Source organism: Trachurus japonicus, chromosome 9 (assembly GCF_045865225.1).
Source record: "Trachurus japonicus isolate A0001 chromosome 9, Traja_1.0".
NCBI classification, from domain to species: Eukaryota; Metazoa; Chordata; class Actinopteri; order Carangiformes; family Carangidae; genus Trachurus; species Trachurus japonicus.
In genome coordinates this window covers 11,697,184-11,711,158 of record NC_140915.1, presented here as the reverse complement: position 1 = coordinate 11,711,158, position 13,975 = coordinate 11,697,184, and the positions used below count along the sequence as shown (strand labels likewise).

Below are 13,975 nucleotides of genomic sequence, written 5' to 3'. Positions count from 1 at the left end.
CATGATGTCGTCTCTTTTGTCTTTGTCTTATTTTGTCTTTGGTCAAGAGACATCTATCTATCTATCTATCTATCTATCTATCTATCTATCTATCTATCTATCTATCTATCTATCTATCTATCTATCTATCTATCTATCTATCTATCTATCTATCTATCTATCTATCTATCTATCTGTCTGTCTGTCTGTCTGTCTATCCATCTATCCATCTAAGTTTTAACATTTTAAGGAAGACAGACAGACATTTCCTCACAGTAATTTACCATTTTAGTGATTACTAACTCTGTTCATGTCAGAAATCCGACAGTTTTGCTCAGAACAGGAACTCTCAAATTTCCTTCTGTCACGAAGCCAGAGGATGCAGGTCCACATGAGATACAAGATTAAAAAAAACAAAGTTAAACTTCCAAAGAAATCCAAGGAATCCAAGGAAATGAACATGTTATTTCAGAGTCAAACTCAGATGGGGTTTATCTTGGTTTCAATGACAGGCTGAGGATTTCCTGTGACAGTCTTCGTTAACACCTCGACACAGTGTGAACTTGTGTCTATAAATGTGGATCACCTCCGGCTAAAAGGTAAAAACTATTCCTTTTAAAGCCCGCAGTTTGGTTCCCAACCTTTTCACTTCACAAAGAGCATTTTTGTATTTTGTAAAATTTTACTATTTTCATTGGTTTGGATGGTTTTATGTTTGGATCCTGATGTGAACAAATCAGACGTATCTGTAGAGCTGACATCAACTGTACGGCTTTTACAACTTAGAGCAGACTTCATACACATGTGTAGAGGCGTCTGAGCCATGTGCTTCCTAGTGCGCACGGCCCCTAACAGTTATAAATCATTATGTCTCCAGGTTTGAGGGCCACATATGTGGAGAATCATTGCTCTATAATCAGTGGAAAAATTAGGCTTTACACAAAAAACAAATAAAAAGAAATAATCTCTATGAATATCAAGAAATAAGTGAAATTGTTTGACATAAAGTTACGTGACCTTGCCATAATAATACAAAAAATACTAATACTTGTACTCTTGTGGTCACATATTATACTATAGCGACCGCAGTATATGAACAGGTGAGTGGTGGTGAGGAGGAAGGTTGAGGACACTCTGGTCGCTGCTGCAGTAACAAAAAGTCTCTTGTTCTCCTCCTCGAGCTAATGTTTAACCCATTACAGCAGTTATTTCCTCTTGGTGGTTTGGCATTAGCTTATTGGGTGCCCTAGTCACACACACAGGCACACACACACACGCTCACATACTGTACTGTACACACACGTTTGTTTGTTTGACAGCTGAAATGAAAACCCACTTTCCTTTCATTGTTTTACAGGTACATTTTGTTCTGTCTCTGTTCTTGTGAAGTGTTGAAAGAAAGAAAAAAAAAAGTAAGTCCATTAAAAAACTAAACACAACAAAATGAACTTTTTCCTGTCCAACGCACATTAAAGGTCAGCTGTGACAGGTCAGAACCGTAGGTGTTTGTTGGCGACAGGGGAATTTTTCTTATTGCTTCATCGGCCTCAACTCCCAGATGACCTGTGTGACCAAACTATGTCCAACAAATCTGCCTGATGATGAAGCCGTTGCACAATCCTTTTACCAATTCCTCAGAAAAAAGAAATGCAGCACACTCACTGTACAAATCTTTGGTTTCTATTGGCCCTGAGACCCTTTCTGAAACTGCAGCCTGTGGTTGACTGAGGTTGAAACGTGCTTGAATGAAGCCACAGCAGCTTCAATTTGACATGGAGCAGACTGACAAATGTTTATGTTGTCGGTGCTAACACACGCATAATGTTGTGTGTGAACGTGACGCACAACAAGTCACTGAGAATGAGATGACAACTTGTTTAAGTGATTAGCACGAGATCACTGACGACAGTGAAACTACTTTTTCCCACAGTCAAAATGAAAATAACAGGCTCTGTCTGTTTGTGCAGACTGGATACTGGTACCAGTCTAATACCTTGGAACTTAATGATAAACTCAAAAGTTTAACACCTAAATAAAGTTTCTCATTTGCCCACATTTCCCAAATTTGAGATATGCCCCTCTGATTTATTACTGGTCAGCCAAGTAAACGATCAGTCATTCAGTCATGTGCACAATGTCGGTCTCTGTCAGTAAGTTCACACCTTCAGGAGATCCAGACATTTTGGCAAATTGGCCCATTGCCATAATCCCTATAGTCATAGCAGTAGGTTCGTTACCTTTATTTGTCGGTGCAAGCTGTTTTTAGAACGGCGGAACAGAGCCGCGAGCTGCTCCGAGCTACACTATGGAGGCTAATGGGATTTCTTGGTTTCCCTCATCAAACTCATCAAATACACAATCAAACAACTCCAAAATGCTCCGTTGGACAAGTTGTGACCTGCACATTCACCACGCTATGAGATAAAAACAGAACGTTACGAGACAGAGTTGTTTTAGAGGTAAATTCATGCAAAACCGCTGATGCAGCTTGTCCACCAGAGCGTTTTGGAGTTGTTGGATTGTGTATTTGATGAATTTGATGAGGGAAACCAAGAAATCCCATTAGCCTCCGTAGCGTAGCTCTGAGCAGCTCGCGGCTCTGCTCCGCCGTTCTAAAAATAGCTTGCACCGACAATTAAAGGTAACAAACCTACTGCTATGACTATAGGGATTATGGCAATGGCAAATTTGCCAAAATGTTGAATTATCCCTTTAAAGTAAGTACTTTAAAGTATCTTTAATTTAAAACAATTACAAATCAGCAGACGACCTGACCTTTGTGGCTTTTTTTTTTAGGAAGGGGGTGTTTACTGCACTAATAATCTGTAAAAATCACCATAAACACTCACAATATCATCAGTGGCATCCTTGGCAGCTGTGACCGTCAGCACGAGGACCAGAGGCACAACAGTGGTGAACCAGGACAGGGAGGAGATTTGAGGAATCACCTGCAGAACACAAACACACACACAAACACAGATAATAGTAGAACGTGAAAATCATGAAGGGAGACAGAAAGTCTTCAACATGAGAACAACAAGAGAAGTACACACACACAATCACACATGACAACAGCAGGTCAATGACTTACAGACTCAGCACACAATAAATATCTGCAGAAACATAAAGAGGAAATAAACTCTAAATAAACCTGGCCATGAACGGAAAGAAGCTGGAGGAATGTGGTGAGAAGAAGAATGTGCGTCTTCAAAGACAATAAGAAAAGTGTGTGAGTGCATTAGTGGGTGTGTTATATTAAGGAGAAGAAAACTGTTCTTTTTGATTAACATACAGTCAATAAACATGTGCAGACATTTAACTTTAGTTTATAGAGCACAGTATCAATGTTCTGTTTGATTTTGCACTCGACTTTAATAATGTTTCAACTGTGAGATTTAGATTCTGATACATAAACAGGTTAGACTGAAATTCTTTAATATAGAATAAAGCTGAAAACGCTTCATAGTTTTGATTCCAAGCTGCTGCAGAGCTCCAGTTCCTCCTTCCTCCTCCGTCAGCAGAGCTACTGCAGCAGACTGTGGGGCAACGCCACTGTTTTGCACATCATGAGGCAATTTCCTGTACTGGATATTACACTTCCTTAAACTGAACTTGAGTCGTTCATATCCTGCAGCTTCAGTGTGAGAACTGCTGCCGTGTCGTGTTGAATTGCATGTATGTGTGACAGTGATTCTCACACCTCTGTCATGTTGTCATGCTGTTAGTACAGTGAGATGTTCATTTCATTGGGTTTTCATTCTAAAAATAAACAAGAAGAAACAAGCTCTTGAATTTAGCTCTGTGTATCTTGAGTTCTTCTGAACACCTAAAATGCTTTTAGGAGCCTTAAACAGTCTTTGATTTAATTAACAGAGGTCTTTAAACTGTTTATTCCCTCATGCTGTCTAAATAATTACAGAGCTTTTCTTGTATTTGTGGGATGTTGGGAGACATGACACATCTACAAGTGATTCATAAACTAGTGCGACTCAATTTTGGATGGATCTCCTGTAGAGTCATGATGGTATGTTGGTGGTTGGTGCCACTTTTGTGTGTCCAGTTTGTAATAACTGATCAATGATATTATTGAGACTGACTTGTACATGCTGCTGGTAGCGACTGACATACATTAGATAAATATATCAATATATTTATGTACTTAATTCATAATTTAAACTACTCTTATGTCTGGAGTTTATCTGATTGATCAGTTATCTACCAATTAATTAACTACTTAATCAACATTTCAGCTGCAGACTAGTGCAGTTTGGTTTCTCTGCGGAAAATAATGAAATTACATGTATAATAGGGGCCAACAGGGGCCCAACAACTACTCGCCCTGAGGGGGTAAACCTGCCATATCGCTTGTCATTGCCAAACACTATGGCATAATCACACTAATCACACAGTATGTCGTCAACCAACCTGAGAAAAACAAGTCTACTCTACAAATTAACCCAACGTGGGACTAATAAATGACCCTATCTCATCCTCATTTGCATGTAATCATGGAAATACATTTCCAAGCATTTGCATGAAATTTGTTTTGACAGCTTGATGGAAATGTTTGGGTGTATGTGTGTGTTTGTTTCTCTCACCTGAAGCACCAGCAGAAAAAGGAAGTAGGCGTTTGCAATCCTCTGGAACTGCTCGAACAGGTTGAGAGGTAGGAAGCTGAAGAGGTTGTACTTGGAGGTCTTGATGGCGTTTGTCTGGAAAAGGGAAAATAGCTACATCAGACAGACAAGACAAGACATTATGGATGTTTGGGGTTTTCCTATAGCTTTATATTTCAAAGATTCAAACACATGTATTGATTCTCGCTTAGGAGGAACCTAAAATAAGGTTGTGGGTATTGGGTGGAGTTCAGTGTGCTGAAAAGGTTTTGTCTGAGTTTAGTGGCAGAGGCTGCGAAACCAACAGGAAACAAACACTAGCGATCAAGAGACTGGAACAAAAAGAAAGCAGACTTTTTTTTAAATACAACATCCTTCTGTGGTCCATCTCTGTGATCTCTTGTCTTTGCTGTTACTGCTTAGTGTTCATATCTAACTGTATAATAAATGTCACTGTTGAACGGGTAAATAAATGGTATTAGCGGCGCTGGGTTGAGGGAAAACAGGAGAGTTCGTTCAAGGGAAACAGACTATTTGGTCTCAGTGTAACTCAATTCTGCGAAGCAACAACAAACAGATCTTCCTTCTTTAAATTAAAAATCTCAGTTTTTCTCAAAGACAAAGAGGCAGGAGAAAAAGTTTTGTTCAATGTTGTTGACAAGTTAGCTAACGTTAGTTCCCTGATTTTCTTTGCATAGGCTATTACCATTAAAGTTCCTATGTTGTGTAATAATGTCATCTTATTGTTTATTTATTTTTTAACAATAAAAGCATAATTCATTGTCACTATTTGCATATTTCCATACCTACAGTTGCTATTTTAGGTGCATAACTGACAAGCATGGCGACATGACGAACTCTTCACGGTCAAAGAACGTAATGAAAAACGGGCGCACGACGTCCGTCCGACTACCCATTTCTCCGACCATACATTTCTTTATTTTTGCGTCCATTAGTCCGACCTCCCATTTCTCCGACTTAAGTAGCCCTAACCCTTAACCTTACCCTAAACCTAACCTTAACACTGTAGAATGGGTAGTCGGAGAAATGAGCCGTCGGACTTATGGGCAGTCAGACTGATGTATGCTCCCCATGAAAAACGTTGGACACTTCTCTCCGTCAACGGTCGCCATCTTGACTCCGCGGCAGAAGCGGATTGATCGCTGACCTGGTGAAAACGGCGACAGAGGAAGGAGCACACGTTGTCGATTGCGGATTAATGTCCATGAAGCGTGATTCAGCAAACAAACTAACAAAAAAAAGCGGAGACGATCAGTTTTGAGTTGAGTTTAGCCAGAGGCATTTAGCTAAATGGTCGGCACTCGGCAGGTGGACAGCTGCAGTCATGGCAACGTGCTGTCGTCATTTCCGGTGACGGCGACAGGTGGCAAGGTGGCAAGAGGTGGGCGCAGAGCGATAGATATAACAGAGTGGCGACACTCTGTTATATCTATCGCTCTGGGCGGACCTACGCCGTGAAGGGGCGTGGCTTAGGTTTAGCTTCTGGCAGTAAACATTTGAGTTTGTGTCGATCCCTACATTTAAACGATTTAATGTTTTTTTTTTTTTAATTAAATAAATGTTTTGTAATTTTGTAAAAACAAACAAAAAAACCTGCTAGCTTTTTTTGCAGACATTTCCTGCTGGCACAACAAATTAAAAGTTGAAAAAGAATCTGTGTTGCTGTACATAAACTTGCAACTGAACATAGGCTATAGATAGAATTGATGTAAAAATTCTCCACATGCTGGGTTATTTTGTGGACTATGATGTATGTATGAATCCATAACTGTTTTGTTTTTTTAATTGATACATGGTCCCATGCATCTGGTATGATAGAAGACTTGCGTGATGGGTTAATCATATTCATGGCTTGAACAAATGTTTATCTGCCCTTTATGATCTTTTGTTTACTCAAAGATCAAAATGTCATGTTGTTGCATGTTAACATAACTTTAGGTGTTAGGTTACAGACAGACAGATAAGGATTTAGGTTTTCTGTTTGTTTTTTTACGACTGTATGTGACAGGTTTACAGGATAACTGGTCAGCAGACAGAACAAATACTGTCATACACTTTTGTTTAAACAACCAGGTCCAGGTTCTTGAACCAAAGAAAGCAGCCACATCCACATCCACAAATCTTGACCTTTGACCTCCCAGTGGCTGAGTGACCTATTTTCTACTTTAAGGGAGAAATTAATACACTTCCCCACAGGGTGGATCTGCAGGAGGTGACGGTTTAGTTACATTCAACATTTTTTGTACTTAAAAATGTCAAGTATATCCTTAAGACTGACAACTAGGCTATAATGAACATATCCACCCCATTAAAGAAAGCTTGGACTGATTGTATCCAAGAGGGTTCAGCTGTGAATAGTTTCTCTGAACAACTTTGTTTAAGAAGAAGAAAATATTAACAGGGCTCTAAAATTGATTGTTGAGTCAGGCTTCAAAAATCTTAATCCCAAATTAAATATTGCTTCCTATTATCTGTCTTGTGAAAAGATGGATGAATTACAGTTCAATGCAAATTATATTTGACCACATTTGATTACAGATTGTAATGTTATGTGTGTCACTTGGAATAAAAAGGGTTCTGTGTGTGACTAAACAGATACTGTCTTCAAAACTGATAATGCATAAAATACTAATATTATACTCTTTTGTTTGTTTTGTTGTTTTTCTTTTCATACACAGACATGCTACAGACATGTCTCTTCTACACAAGCTAATATGCATCATTTACAGTCTGTTTACTCCCCACGTACAACTCTTTTTGTTCTAACTGTCTGACAGAGGCTGTTTTATGTCATTTTAATAGCTGCTGTTGACCATATCGACAACAATAAACATCTGACTCCTTGTTTTTTCAATTGTGTAGTCATTTTTGTGGCGGTTTCACATCACTTGTGGCACAGAACCAGTAAGTAAGTAAATGTAAGAGGAACAGTTTAATGTCACATTTAAATAGTTGAGTTTCTTGGATGTGAACGCGCATTTCCTTTAGCACTCGCTCTGAGGATGTGTCTGATTACTCTGAGGTTAATTTGGTCGATTCTACCAAAACAGAGCAGCGTTTTTGATCGTCAGGATATATCCTCCTGATATGAATCGTTGATAAGACGCTCAGGGGGAAGCGGGTTGTTATGTTGTCTGTGTGAAGAATCCCTGTGAGTTCAGATGTTTGTGAGCTGGTGGGAGGCGTTCGCTCTGCGCCAGGTGGATCTTATCAGGAGCAGCTGCACTGCGACTCCCACGTCACTTTATCACTGGATGTCTTTTCACTAATGACACCATGTTTAAACACATAAACAGGAAAGATGAGGGTTAACAGCACGTTTTGGTAATTTCCACTAGTTTCATTCTTGTAATACAAAGGATGATTTTAGCATTTTAACAAATTGAAAGTGAAAAGGGAAGAAAGGATTAGGAAGAGATAAATAACCTTTACATTTTAAAGTTGAAATACGTGTGTATGTTACAGTTTCTGTACATTTATGTATTTGTTCATAAAGGACACTAAAATACATGTTTATCTACCATCTTATTATATTATTTAATTGTATCATTAAATACTTAATTTGTTTATTTTGTATCTCTTTGCAGCAACACCAGTAGTGACATGATAAGAAAGTTTATTCTTTTTCTTAACTTCCACTTTACAATATCAGTTTGTCATGACAATATCCAATTTCATTACCTTTTTAACTTTATTATCCCCAATCACTGTCTTTTGGTTGTTGTCAAAATAATAATTGTGAGGTAAGTAAAGCTTCTTGTTGCTGAACTTCTGCTGGTTGCTCAGTTTACATTAAATATTTCACGCCTCTCTTTTCTAAGAAAGGAGCTTTTTGTGAAACATTGAGCTGTGTGGCCAGTTCACCATGCATCTGTTTTCTGTTTTAATATCTTACTGATACAGAGTTTTGACCTTGACCATAACGGCAAACGAAGGATAATGAGTTTTTACTCAGTAGTGACTTTGGCCGGCGTCCAGTCTCCTGATAACGGCCAGACACACTCAAGCAACAAGACACACCCCACGGCAGAGCTTGGTCTTGTGAAAATCCGAAACTAACAAAAAGTGGTGGTCGACTGTTTTGTCTGAAACGTATGTGGGCTGCGTCCGCTGTAAATTCCCCCTTCTCTATTCTTAGGAAGCGTGATTCCTGGAGAACAATAGGACTTTCAGCTGATGTGTCTCAATGAGTGGGGGACATCGACAGTATAGAGCCTTCTCATATTTACAGAAGATAATCATGTAAATACTTACTGCATATTTAAAGGACAGGTTGTACTCTCTGTCGTTGGCACGGAGCTTCCTCTCCCGCTCTGGTATGAAAAAACAGAAGTCATTCTTATCAGTTTACATGAATTTACAACAATCATTTACTCACATCATGGTCTTTATTCATGTAATGGAAAATTTTACCCAAAGCACATCAGAGGACAGATGTATAACAGGAGTTAAACCCCAAATAGAGAGACATTCATTTTAAGTATTGACTGCCTTATTTGAGTGGTAGTTTTGAATATCTATGGGCAACTTAATGTTTCATTTGAGAGAGAAAATGTCATAAATGATTTATTATATAGTTATTAACAAAGCTTATGACTATAAATGCAACATATGGTTTGGTTTTAGTAGATGTATACAAAAATATCCACATGTTTTCAATACTAATGGGCAATGATCCACCTCTGCCACCACTCTTAGTGAGTGAAAAAAGAAAATGTATTTCTTTTAGACTTGTTTGTAAACAGCTGTTAATGAATCTGTTACTGCTACGTAGCGGTAGCTGCTTTAGCCACACAGATACCAAGATGGTTTGGGTTTAAGACTTATAGCCTACTTCCATGTCTTTGGAGCTGATTCACCACAAGCTTAAATGGTGTTGCACACTGTCTGGTTTATGTAACGCTGTATGTTTTCTGTCACTTTAACCACTAATGTCTTTAACCAATTGAAAAACCTCCCACAAGGAAATTCATGTCATATCCAATGATAATGGATCCAATGACAAAACAACAGCCACTGAAACTGTTCTGGTCAAGAGTTGGATGAGTTTGTTCAGTTTTGTAGCTGAAAATAAAACATGTTACCAATTGTGATTATTTAAAGGGATACTTCACCCAAAAATCGATAATTCACCAATCATCTACTCTCCGTCATGCCAAGGAAGGGTTTGGAGAACTTTCCGAGTAATCAAAACCCTTTAGGAGTTCCGACTGGCAGTGGATTTTCATATAATGGCGGTGGATAGAGTTCACTTTTGAATCTTCCAAAACACACACTATGAAACATCCAGATACCTCCATACTGCTCGTCTGTACTGACCAAAGTGTCCTGAAGCCGCCACATGAAAAAGTTGTTACTTTGATCTCTGTTTTTAACCTTGTTGTAGCAGTAGCTCCCAGTGGTTCTGTTGATGATTATGCACAAGATTTGCTGCGAGATGATGGTTCGTCATTGTAAACCACTGGACGTATGATGTAAACATGGAAGAACATCTCGCAGCAAATCTCGCCCAGCCACTGGGAGCTACTGCTACAACAAGGCTGAAAACAGAGATCACATTTTTTTTTTCGAACAACTTTTTCATGTGGCAGCTTCAGCACACTTGGGTCAGTACGGACGAGCAGTATGGAGGTATCTGGATATTTCATAGTGTGTGTTTTGGACGATTCAAAAGTGAACTCTATCCGCCGCCATTATATGAAAATCCGTTGCCAGCCGGACCCCCCCTGGAATTCCTAAAGCATCTTGATGACTCCTAAAGTTCTCCAAACCCTTCCTTGGCATGACGGTGAGAAGATGATTGGTGAAATATTGATTTTGGGCGAAGTAGCCCTTGAATATGTCATATGGGCATATTAATTAAGTCAGATTACAGAACCTATAGACATTATGAACACATATTATCCATCTTACCTTCCTCTTTCTTCCTAACACAGTCCAGGCCAAAGAAAGACATCTTCTCCTCCTCCCTCTGCTATCTATCCATCATACCAGTCTGTAGAGAAGGAGAGAGGATAAATCTGAGTCACCTAATACGTCTATAGTTATATAGAAATAAACACACACACACTCACTCACAGGACTGTTCAAAAAGTCAAACATTGGCTTTTTTTCTCCAGACTGAGAGTTGCTGTTAATGTGAGAACGACCACATGTCCGCCAGTTTCCATAACCTGCTCTATGAGCTAACTCTCCCTCAGTCGAAGCTTTTTAAACTTGAAGGTCAGAGCAGGTTTTTTACTGAGAGAGTTCCCACTGTTGCTATTTCTGACTGGAAAAGCTCTGGAGACCCGAGTGGTGAGGACATTTTTAAACCTAATTTTAAAAAGGTGGAGTCATTGATTGTGATGGGAAACGCTAAGTTTGGGAAGAAGAAGCCGAAACAAACAGGCACATGGAATTAATCAAGAAACATGAGGAGGAGGAGGGGGGAAGCATCTACTTTGTTGTGAGCTTTGTCTGTGTTTGTTTGATGCATGAAATGAGTGTTGTAACACACACACACACACACACACACACACACACACACACACACACACACACACACACAAAGAGAGAGAGAGAGAGAGAGTCTGGCCTTCACTTCCACATTTTGTCACCACATCCCTTACTCCAGGTTTGCATCAGCCTTCGGGCGTCTCATCGTTTTTCCCATGTAGGGCAGCCAGCGTGACTCAGAGGGAGGCTCCCCGTCTCAGACCGGACCGTCCACTCATTCACTCACTTATCTGCTCGTTCAATCATGAAGGAGCCCACACAGACACACAGACAGAGAGAGAGAGAGAGAGAGAGAGAGGGGGTCTGGGTCCTGTGGTCTGACTGGGTCTCAGCTGAGACAGAGCCGGTGGTGACAACACTGACCCGTCACCTGAGATACACACAGACCGACTGAATCTACGTCACAGGGCGCCATGTGTGCCATTATCTGTCAATCAAAGTGCAGCCACACCTTCTTAGTTTAAAAACTGAACATCATAGATTAAAGACCGTAAAGTAAATAGGTCTACGTCCATGTTTATGCCCAGTCTGTGATCCAGATGCTCAGGAACTGACTGATACATTAACTCCTGTTTCTTGATAAAACGCAGTGCGCAGTGCTGATGGGGAAATGATGTCATGATGACAAACACGTTGGTCGAATCTTGTAAAAAAAAAAAGGAGAAGAGTTCACTGTCATAACCAGGAACTGGGAACATTTCTCATCAACTGTGTCAAGTGTATACATACTTTCATAATGTTTTTGTTTAAGAAAATCAACACTAGTGATGTAAGAGCTGCAACATACAGTATGACCATTGTCATGAATCGTTCATTTATCATAAAATCAATTGGTCAATAAAACATCATAAAGCAGTGAAGGGTGGTTGGATCCAATCACAGTGAAACAATCAGTGGTTTTATCAACTGACTGATTGACAGAAAGTTGATAATCAAATTATCATTTTAATAACTTTTTAAAAAGGCAGAAATGTCATATTTGCTGTTTTTAGCTTCTTAAATTACAAAGATTTGAACCAAGGTATCACCTTGATCTGGCAGTTTTTACTCCTGTCTGATAACTTCAGTGATAAATGGAAAAGAAAATATTCAAGTAATCAATTATGAAACATAAATTATACAATATAAGTTTAGTTGCAGGCCAGTGCTGGTTTTCTATCTGAAAACACAAAAACTAAATACTGTAACTGGCTGCATTATTTCTTTTCATAGAACTAAATTTAGAGTTGCGTGTTTTTGTGAATAGCTACAGGCTGTGAGGTGTGTGTGTGTGTGTGTGTGTGTGTGTGTGTGTGTGTGTGTGTGTGTGTGTGTGTGTCTGGAAATTTGTGATGCCAAAAACCAACAATGAGGAAAATTGTACTAAAAGCAGCAGTGTGTACTAAAACCCTAATGAAGTGCAAATGTGGTCGTCAGGGAGGAGGGGGGAGTGAGTGTGTGTGTGTGTGTGTGTGTGTGTGTGTGTGTGTGTGTGTGTGTGTGTGTGTGTGTGTGTGTGTGTGTGTGTGTGTGTGGTTGTGTGTGTGTGGTGTGTGTGTGTTTGGCCCAAGTTGAAGATTCCCAAACAGGAAGTGGTGATTTTTTTTTTAAATTTTAAATCCTGCCCCTTAGCGTTGGTTGCCAAGGTGACGTCAGTGTCGCAGCTATAAATATCAAACACACGTGTGTGTTGAAGAATGTGTGCGTTTTAGCAGAAATGCCAAGGCTATGGAAAAACACACACACATACACACACACACACACGTGGGTCAGACAGTATATACACATGTGCCCCTGTTGTGCTACGATTACAGATGCACACACACACACACACACACACACACACCACATACCCACTCCTCCTATAAAAACAAACCATCTACTCATTCACTAACTTCACCGGCCTGGTGACGAGTGAAAACTCCCCGCTGACATCATGAGGCTTTAACAAGGCTTTAAAGGGATAGTTCAACATTTTGGCAAATTGGCCCATTGCCATAATCCCTATAGTCATAGCAGTAGGTTCGTTACCTTTAATTGTCGGTGCAAGCTATTTTTAGGACGGTGGAGCAGAGCCGTGAGCTGCTCAGAGCTACGCTACGGAGGCTCATGGGATTTCTTGGTTTCCCTCATCAAACTCATCAAATACACAATCCAACAACTCCAAAACGCTCTGGTGGACAAGTTGTGACCGTTGTGAACGTTACGAGACAGAGTTGTTTTCGAGGCAAATGTAGAGACTGTAGCCAAAGACGGTTTATAGAGTATCTGTGTGGCGTAGCTCTGAGCAGCTCGCGGCTCTGCTCCGCCGTTCTAAAAATAGCTTGCACCGACAATTAAAGATAACAAACCTACTGCTATGACTATAGGGATTATGGCAATGGGCCAATTTGCCAAAATGTTGAACTATCCCTTTAACCCTGAACGTCACACGGTCGGCGTGGACGACTGCTCAGCTTCTTCCTTCGGCCTCCTTGTGAGCGTCTCTCCGCTCCGACTCTCAGATTTTTACTGCAGAGCTGAAACTCCTCAGAGACCAGACTGTCTCCAGTCAATCAATCAATTACGAGCCTGGCACAGCTCGACAGTACAGAGGAAGCTTCTTTACGAGGAGTCGACTGTTCCTGAGTTAGGAAAGCTGAACTCTTTTATGCAGCAGCAGCAGCCTCAGTGGAAACCTTTACACTTTTAATAGACGCACACTGGCTGCTCGCAAACAGATGCATCTGTAGAGTGAGAGGTTGTTAACTCTCCTCTTGTCCTCGGGTCAAATTTTGTTTTTTTATGGCAGAAATCTGGTAAAACAGACTGAAAATAACACTAAACACCAAATGTACATCACTATTTTCACGTTACTTACATCGTTTCATGGTAAAAAAAAA

General features: G+C 40.0%; 1 protein-coding gene across 1 annotated transcript in view; it reads right to left on the bottom strand.

Moving 5' to 3' along the window:
• The window catches only part of LOC146981006 (phospholipid-transporting ATPase ID-like), a 42,818-nt gene that overhangs the window by 18,494 nt on the left and 10,349 nt on the right, over positions 1 to 13,975 (bottom strand). Inside the window, exons 2-5 of the mRNA XM_085785918.1 lie at positions 10,530 to 10,611; positions 8,871 to 8,929; positions 4,578 to 4,691; positions 2,829 to 2,927 (exon numbers count right to left, since the gene is read on the bottom strand). Coding sequence (XP_085642044.1) covers positions 2,829 to 2,927; positions 4,578 to 4,691; positions 8,871 to 8,929; positions 10,530 to 10,572 — 315 coding nt within the window. The 5' untranslated portion in view covers positions 10,573 to 10,611. The remainder of the gene's footprint in view (positions 1 to 2,828; positions 2,928 to 4,577; positions 4,692 to 8,870; positions 8,930 to 10,529; positions 10,612 to 13,975) is intronic.